General features: G+C 32.3%; 1 protein-coding gene across 1 annotated transcript in view; it reads right to left on the bottom strand.

Annotated features, from left to right (window-relative positions):
- The window catches only part of LOC123524874 (galactose-3-O-sulfotransferase 2-like), a 76,646-nt gene extending 69,419 nt beyond the window's left edge, over positions 1-7,227 (bottom strand). Inside the window, exon 1 of the mRNA XM_045303447.2 lies at positions 6,329-7,227. Coding sequence (XP_045159382.1) covers positions 6,329-6,378 — 50 coding nt within the window. The 5' untranslated portion in view covers positions 6,379-7,227. The remainder of the gene's footprint in view (positions 1-6,328) is intronic.
- Between the last annotated feature and the right edge of the window lie 1,076 nt (positions 7,228-8,303).

Below are 8,303 nucleotides of genomic sequence, written 5' to 3' on the forward strand. Positions count from 1 at the left end.
TCATTTACATTTATAACATATATTTAAAGTTTTTATCCTTGAAACTACATGTTATCCAAAGGACCACATTGAAAATAATTTGTAAAAAATTCATGAGCCATCCTAGAATAACTATGTCACTAAAACTGTAGAATACTCATAATGTCTACAATAATAATTATATTTTTATCTTGTTAGAACTGTGGTGTCAAATGTTATGTTGTTTGTATCATTTAATACAACGAATTTTATCACAGATAAAAATGATTAAACTAAATGCTAAACATTTCAATTTTTGCTTCGATAAAAATCTAAATAATAATGATGCAAATAACAAATCATAATTTGATCATTTTCTCCTAAAACATAGTGACAAACATCATCAAAGATTACCAGTTTGTTCTAATAAAACAATTATATCAGAACAAAGGAGCTATGTCCAAGGGATTAACACCTACCATAATATTCTATTGTTATTTTTCACAGCAATGAAATGCAAATTAGCATGTTAAAGTGAAATGTCACTGGTAATAAACATATATACTATTTGTCCAACAAACTAGATTAGCATGTGTCATGTAATTGAAAAGTAATTGAAATGTAATTGTCAATTACACCCTAAAACTGCCCTGTAATTAATTAAATTACAATTACATGTAATTGATAAATGACGCAATTACAAATTACATTCAATTACTTAGGAAATGTAATTTAATTGCAATTAATTACAATTACATTTTTAATTACCCCAGGTCTGATGAAAAAATCTAGGCTGTTCGTACGTACGAACAGATGATTGTGAGAAATGAAAAGAATTTTCAAATGCAATCTGGAATTTTGTTCGTACGTACGAACAAATCTGGGCTGTTCAAACAGAATGTCAGAATTGAAAAATATTATGGAAATATGGATTATTGTTCGTACTACAAACAGCCAGGATTTGTTCGTAGGTACTAACAAAATTCCAAATTGCATTTACAAGTGTTTTTTTTTATTTTGTTCGTAGGTACAGACAAATCAGTGGACTGTATGCATTTGAAAAATGACCAGAACATCCAAAGAATTTCCATTTTCAAACGTAGACAGTCCAAAGATTTGTTCGTACGTACGAACAAAATGTCAGAACTGAAAATTAATTTCTTGCACGCAGTCCCTTGATTTGTTCGTACGGACGAACAAAATTCCAAATTGCATTTTCAAATATTTTTTTCAGTTCTCTCATTTGTTCGTACGTACGAATAAATCCAGGCTGTTCGTACGTACGAACAAATGATTGTGAGAAATTAAAAAGAATTTTTAAGCAATTTGAAATTTTGTTCATACGTACGAACAAATCTGGGCTGTTCGAACAGAATGTCAGAACTGAAAATAATACGGAATATGGATTATTGTTTGTACGTACGAACAGCCAATATTTGTTCGTACGTTCGAACAAAATTCCAAATTTCATTAAAAAATGTGAGAAATGAACAAGAATTTGTACATTTAATTTGGAATTTTGTTCGTACGTGCGAACAAATTTTGATTATCTGTTGCTGTGGTCTGCGATTTCTTCAATATTTGCCACCGGTTAAAACTCCATATAGCGGCAAAAAAAGGGACAGACGGGAAGATCCTCTTTTATTACGGAAGCAGATACTCCAGCCTTAAAAAGATAATTAAAAAGATAAATCAAAAAAAAAAAAAAAAAAAAATAAATAAACAGTCCATCTAAAAGATCCAATGTTTATAGACAGTTCATATTTACGACAAATTTAAGAACACACGCTGCATTATCATTTTATCCTTGATCAAGACCATATTTTTAACAAGGTCACGAGGTCACGGAAGTTTCAAAGTAGCTATTGAAACAAATTGTACTCAAGGTTTCCACAAAATACAGATATGATACTGTCATGTCAGTTACCCTAACCCTAGAGTTCTAATCGTATCTTATATGAAAGAAAAATAATAAGTAAGCAAAGTATTTTTCCCAAGTATATATTTCTATTAGTGTATCTGTACAGAGCTGTTGTAATTAGTTATTTCAGCATCTCTATTGCCAAAAACGTCCCCGATTGCCCAGTTTATTTTCACGCTCCGGTGCAATGAAAATGGGAAGTTTATTCCCGTGCTTTTTTTTCCCATAGTGTCTGTTTGTAGGATGTATTTGCATCCTTCATTTTACGGCTCTGGAATTATTAAAGGTACCAAATAAGGCAAATAAAAAAGAAAAAAATCTTAAAAATACTACACATTTTGAAATATACATCTAAACATTACGATAGCCGTGCAATATTCCCATCAAGTCAAAACATGTGCAGAGAAAAGAATGATGTTTTTTTTTTTTTTTTTTTTTTGTATTTTCTTAGACTGACATGGGTGGTCATTTTGTCTTACTTTCGTGTTTATCGTTTTTCCGTAACCGATCGGAAATTCTTCGGGATCACGTGATTTTATAATTAATTCAAAACGAATGTCCGTTCAAATACGCGCCACAAAATAACTGTATTTTTTTTTATTTCCATGACAGTAATTATATATGATTTGCATGATAAATATGAGATATACAAGCTTATAGTTTTAAATGGACAGTGACATATATTAGGCCAAGACAATGTGTTTAATGTATAAAAATTTATTGAATTAATGAAGCAATGTGTACGTAAAATCTGTGTATGCAGGTAAATTTCAATCACATTTTGTTTCTAAAGTGTGAGATAGCTATTCATCTATATTCTTAAAACTTTTCTAAAAAGTTGTGAAAAAGGCCTAAATTGTCCACCCGAAAACTTGTAGTATAGCTGTATATTACAAGCATTATAAGAATGATTTTAATGAAGTTTTTTTGAGTTACAAAAATGTTGAATTCCCTATGTTATGTTTGTAAACATCACGTTATGGCTGGATCTATTTATAAATTATAGCCTCGTTTCGGAGCATTCTTCCGAAACAAGCCGAAGATGCTCGACGGGTTCGTAAGCAGTCGGAAAGCATACTTTCAGTTTGAAATAGGTAAAAGGTTTTTGTTTATTTGTTGGTTATTCTTGAACATATTCACGACTATTTGGTCAGATCCGAAGTAAATATGAAGTCTCAGCTACAAACTCTGGTTTTCATATAATACTCGTTCGCGTTTTAATAGTGGACCTTTAAATAATTGCTCGTTTTGTTTTTTTGGTTAAAGCCCATTTTAACTGTTTTGTATACAGTTACATACACATTTCCCCTAAATCTTGATATGTTTGTTCGAGCTCGACTAGCAACTGCACTGCATGAAGTGGGAAGGTTTCAAATGCTTACGGAGATCGCCTGCTGGTAAGAAAGTATAAAGACAGGTTTTGTAAGCAGACCGCCGTGACGTAACTGGAAGGTCGGTGAAATATGGTGTTAACTCAACACAATGATTATCAAATGCATACGTGCAATAACTTATTTATTTCATGTCCATACATTTTTAACACCTGAGGTTAACTTCACATCGTTTTGACTGTGCATATTTCGACCAACTTAAAACTCAGAATTAGCCAGGAATAGTTATTGTTTAGGGGTTTTACGTCCGTTTTCGTCTATTTTCATTGCATCTTGTTACAAGCCCTTAATCGTCACCAGAACATCTAGATACGACCATATAAACCCTGTGCTGCGTGATCTCCATTGGCTTCCTGTGCAGAGTATGGTAGAATACAAAATTCTAACACATAGATATAAGGCAATCGAAAGTCAATCACCAGCGTATGTAGTGAACATGTTGGAAATATATACTCCATCCAGAAATCTGAGATCGCAGAATAATGCATTACAACTAGTGGTGCCCAAATGTCGGACAGTGCGATTCGGTGACAGGAGCTTTCAGACAGCAGTGGCGAGGTTATGGAATCCCCTCCCATCTGGCATAAGAGAGTGCAAGATCTTGCAAAGTTTCAAAAAAGCGCTAAAGACGCATTATTTCATACAATTCTATGGAAAGTAACCTAATTAATTACCAATCAATTCTAATCAAGAAATCTAGTGTGACAGAATAATATAGACAGTGTTTTTTTTTCTGTGGGATGTATCGTGGATGTTCTCCGGGCCGCTTAAGTGGGGATTGACCCAATCATCAGGGGCGGTTTGCATGCCGTGATGCATTTCGCAGGCATCATACTGGTTTATTCTGTCTGTTCAGAACGTAAGATAACTTCTGTTCTTTTCTGCTCTAATCTGTGTCTTTAATAGGCCAGTTAATGTTTTTTTTACGATATTGTTTTTTGTTTCATGTTTGGATCTGCTTACATCAAATTTAAAATGCTAGGTATCTTATCATCGTAATGTAATTATAATTTTTTTTTTCTATAATAGTTCAATTACAATTTGTATTGATCATTATATAAATGTTGTTTATGTAAAGCACTTTCGAACGTATTTTTACATAAAATGAGTGCTATATAAATGTGGTATATAATGATAATAATAATAATAATATTAATAATAATAATAATGATAATAATTAACCCTTTTTCAAATGCAACTCAATTACCATGGACACATATTATTAACGGATAGGGTGATTACACAGGAGAACAAACCCAAGATCGGTCGATTAATAGTCGAAAGCTCAAATCAGTGTGTGATTTGGTCCGACATGAGGGGTGGGGGTACTTTTGGACTAGGTGAATTAGACAAGAGACTATTTTCTAAGAATCAGTTGTATTTAAGTTTCAAAACTGAAATTATCTTAAAAATTGAATTGCAAATATCAATTAAACATGATTTAAAATGTTTATTTAAAAATATGAAAGTGAACATTGTGAGAATGGCTTGATATGCCGATTTTGAAATAACTTGCAGCCCGATGTTTTTTTTCTTTTTTTTTTTTGTTCTGCGTTAAACAGATACGCTTGTTTCATTTTATCTTGAAACAAAGAACTATCAAATATGTTTGTTTGTTTGTTTTGGGTTTAACGCCGTTTTTCAACAGTATTTCAGTCATGTAACGGCGGGCAGTTAACCTAACCAGTGTTCCTGGATTCTGTACCAGTACAAACCTGTTCTCCGCAAGTAACTGCCAACTTCCCCACATGAATCAGAGGTGGAGGACTAATGATTTCAGACACAATGTCGTTTATCAAATAGTCACGGAGAACATACGCCCCGCCCGAGGATCGAACTCACGACCCCGCGATCCGTAGACCAACGCTCTTACCTACTGAGCTAAGCGGGCGGGCTCTATCAAATATGATTAAACTAGAAGGAAAATAGGTTAACTGTTAAAACGCGAAAAAAGTTCATTCTTAGTTCTACCCTCCCGTTTATTCATATCGCTTTTGAAAGTTTTTTTTTCTTTCTTTTTGATAAGGCCGTTTTAAAACAGACAATTAGCTGTTATGTTTCGATGGATGCTGATTCTAAATTTTTGGGTTAATGTGTGGAAACTGCACTGGTCTTTAATATTTTATACCTTAGTTCAATCATATCACCCGGTTTTGTTTCAAGATGAAATTAAACACGAGAACAATTTAGCGCCTATATACAGTTACAATATTCACGTTATTAAGAAAAAAAAATAAAAATAAAAATAAAAATCATACTGATAAATGATAAAAACGGTTGAAATTTTTATCTGAGTGTTAAATATGAATACGGTAAAATGCTGACAAAATCTTAGGCATAAGTTAAATAAATATTATTTTGTTTCTAGGAGGTCATTCTAGCTTTGATGGAAAATGATAAATCAGTAAATTTAATATATTAAAAGTAGACAATAGTTATATACACTCAAATTATGGACTAAAAGTGCATATTTTATTGTTTAGATATGACGAAAACCTGAATGCAAAATGAAATACTTAGCATTTAAGCTGTTTACCGTCAACGCTTAGAACGCACAGACGTGGCGTCTTTAAGTGTAATAGTTGACGTCCCTCTAGATGACGCTGCATTACGCCATCTTGCATTTAAAGACAAACAATTATATGGAAATAGGAGTTTGATTGTGTTTGGAAATATTTAACTTTATGTTGGCTTCGTAAAAATATAACAAACGGACTAATTTGGACTAAAATTGTTTTCGTTTATCTTATTCCACACAATAAAAAACATTTCCGATGTTTCCTGACACAAAGACGCTTAACAAAACATGGACATGCATGATCAATGTTGAATGTCATGAACTGCAAAATTCGATGTTTTGGTCAAGGTCAAATACGAAATAATTGTATTCTACAACGTCAATAATACACAACATATATATTCAACATAAAACAGCATATTTCCGAAAAAGAATAACATGTATGTTCCAAATTCGCCTTGCACTAACCGTATAAGACATTTAATATATCTATGAAAAGAAAACTGTTCCGATTTGTGAACACAAAGTTGTGATACATACCCAGTTAAAATTATTCTGATGCGCGCCCTAGTCAAATTAAAGGACATCATGTTTTAATGTCTGACAGAAGCATATCACTAGTTATGAAGTAAAAAAGCAACTTCACATTTATATTATTACTTAATGTCTCTTCCTAAAACATAGAACATATTCTCCTGTACCAATAGTATCAGTTATTGCATTTGTCCAAGCACATTCTTTGTGTCATTATACTCAAAACAAGAGGTAAGACACATTAATTCCAACTTTTTTACTTGCATACACATTAACCAGCTGTTTCTCGTTGCGAATAAAATCAAATCATGTCCGTTTTCATGAAGACAATTATGCTTTACCATTCATTCTTAAATAATGCGCATAAAAATTGAGTTCTTACTCTTAAATTGATATAAACTCATTTGAACGATAAGTGTTGATCTTTTGCAGAGATTGTTATTTTTAATATAAAGACTATGCAGGATTTTATAATATTAATTTTAATTCTGTTCTTCATCCAGCAATGACATAATTGTTTTTTTACAAATATGTAACAAATGTTAAACACCATATGTACCGAATAAAGATGGTTTTTCACAACATGTTGGGCTGACTTAAGAAAAAAATGCAGTCATTCTACTATAACAGTTTATTTTGAAAAGTAGCAATTGTAGGGTGCAGTTGTAATATTCAAGAACAGTCCAAATGCTATCCACGTAAAATTTAAATCTTATAAATTTTAAATTTATAAAACTTACACAGAACTGAAACTGAATTTAATATATCCAAATAGAAAAAAACTTCTACTTAAAGGAAAGTTTTAAAATTAAAACTGTTAATGTAAATATATCAATTTCTAAATCTTCAAACTCTTAGTATTTTGCAACTTAGAAAAACGGAAACATTTTACAATGAAATCTTGCTCAGGTTTTATATGCCCTCAAACAGCTTCCCAATTAAACACCATGGAAGATTCTAGCACTTGTATGTATCGACTAGTATAAAACAAGTATTCTGGAAAACCAAGAAACCCAACAATAATGTTAACACCCTGTTTACAAGCAATTGTTGTGCAAACGTCTAGAAAACCTTAAACCATCAATAACTTGTTCATACATATGATGGCTTAAACTAGGACAGTCTTGACAGAGTCATCAACGTTCAAAATGTTATAAAAACAACAAAGCATGATTGCAAATAACATATACATACCACTTTAACTATGAGAAGTATCTGAATAATTAATATTGTAATTTGTCTAGAAATTTTGTGTTTTAAAAAGTATTACATATATTATAAAGTACGCACCGATTAACTCTATGTACAATTTATTTTGTTGGTTTAAACGTCACACTGGTAATATAACGTCATATGGGGATTTTCAAGCTTTGATGCTGGAGAAAGACCCTAGGTGCCTCCCCATGCATCATTTCATCACTTGCGAGTACCTTGATAGAATCACCGGCATATGCCGGTTGAATAGCCTCCACACATGAAGAATGCTACGCCTTGAGTGCGGCTTGAACAAACATTGGTGAGGGGCAAGTGATTTAAAGCCAGTGACCTTAACCAATCGGCCACCGTGATCCCTGTTCTACATACAAAATAGCGTCGTCTGACGACTTTCCATTTAGTTTCGTAGTTTCGGCTGAATACACATCGCCGTGCATATAAAGTAGAACCAAATATCAGTAAAAATCAGATCAGCGTTGGTAATTATAAGACAGGATTTTAGGAAACGAATCAAATGAACTGCTAATAACGTGGCGGACGGTGGGTTAACTGCCCAATATCTTTTGAATTAAAATAATGCTGAAATAACTTAAAGTGTCTCTCTTTCTGAAAATATATAATGTTTCAAGTAGCTTTAAGCAAATGCTGAAAACGTTGGTTTTAAGGTTATTTAGGAAAATCACAACCCAGAAACCGTTTTAAACTACAAAATGCAAAACAACATAATATTTCAAATCGGTTTTCACATAAATAAACACCATTAGCC

Source organism: Mercenaria mercenaria, chromosome 1 (assembly GCF_021730395.1).
Source record: "Mercenaria mercenaria strain notata chromosome 1, MADL_Memer_1, whole genome shotgun sequence".
Lineage (NCBI taxonomy): Eukaryota > Metazoa > Mollusca > Bivalvia > Venerida > Veneridae > Mercenaria > Mercenaria mercenaria.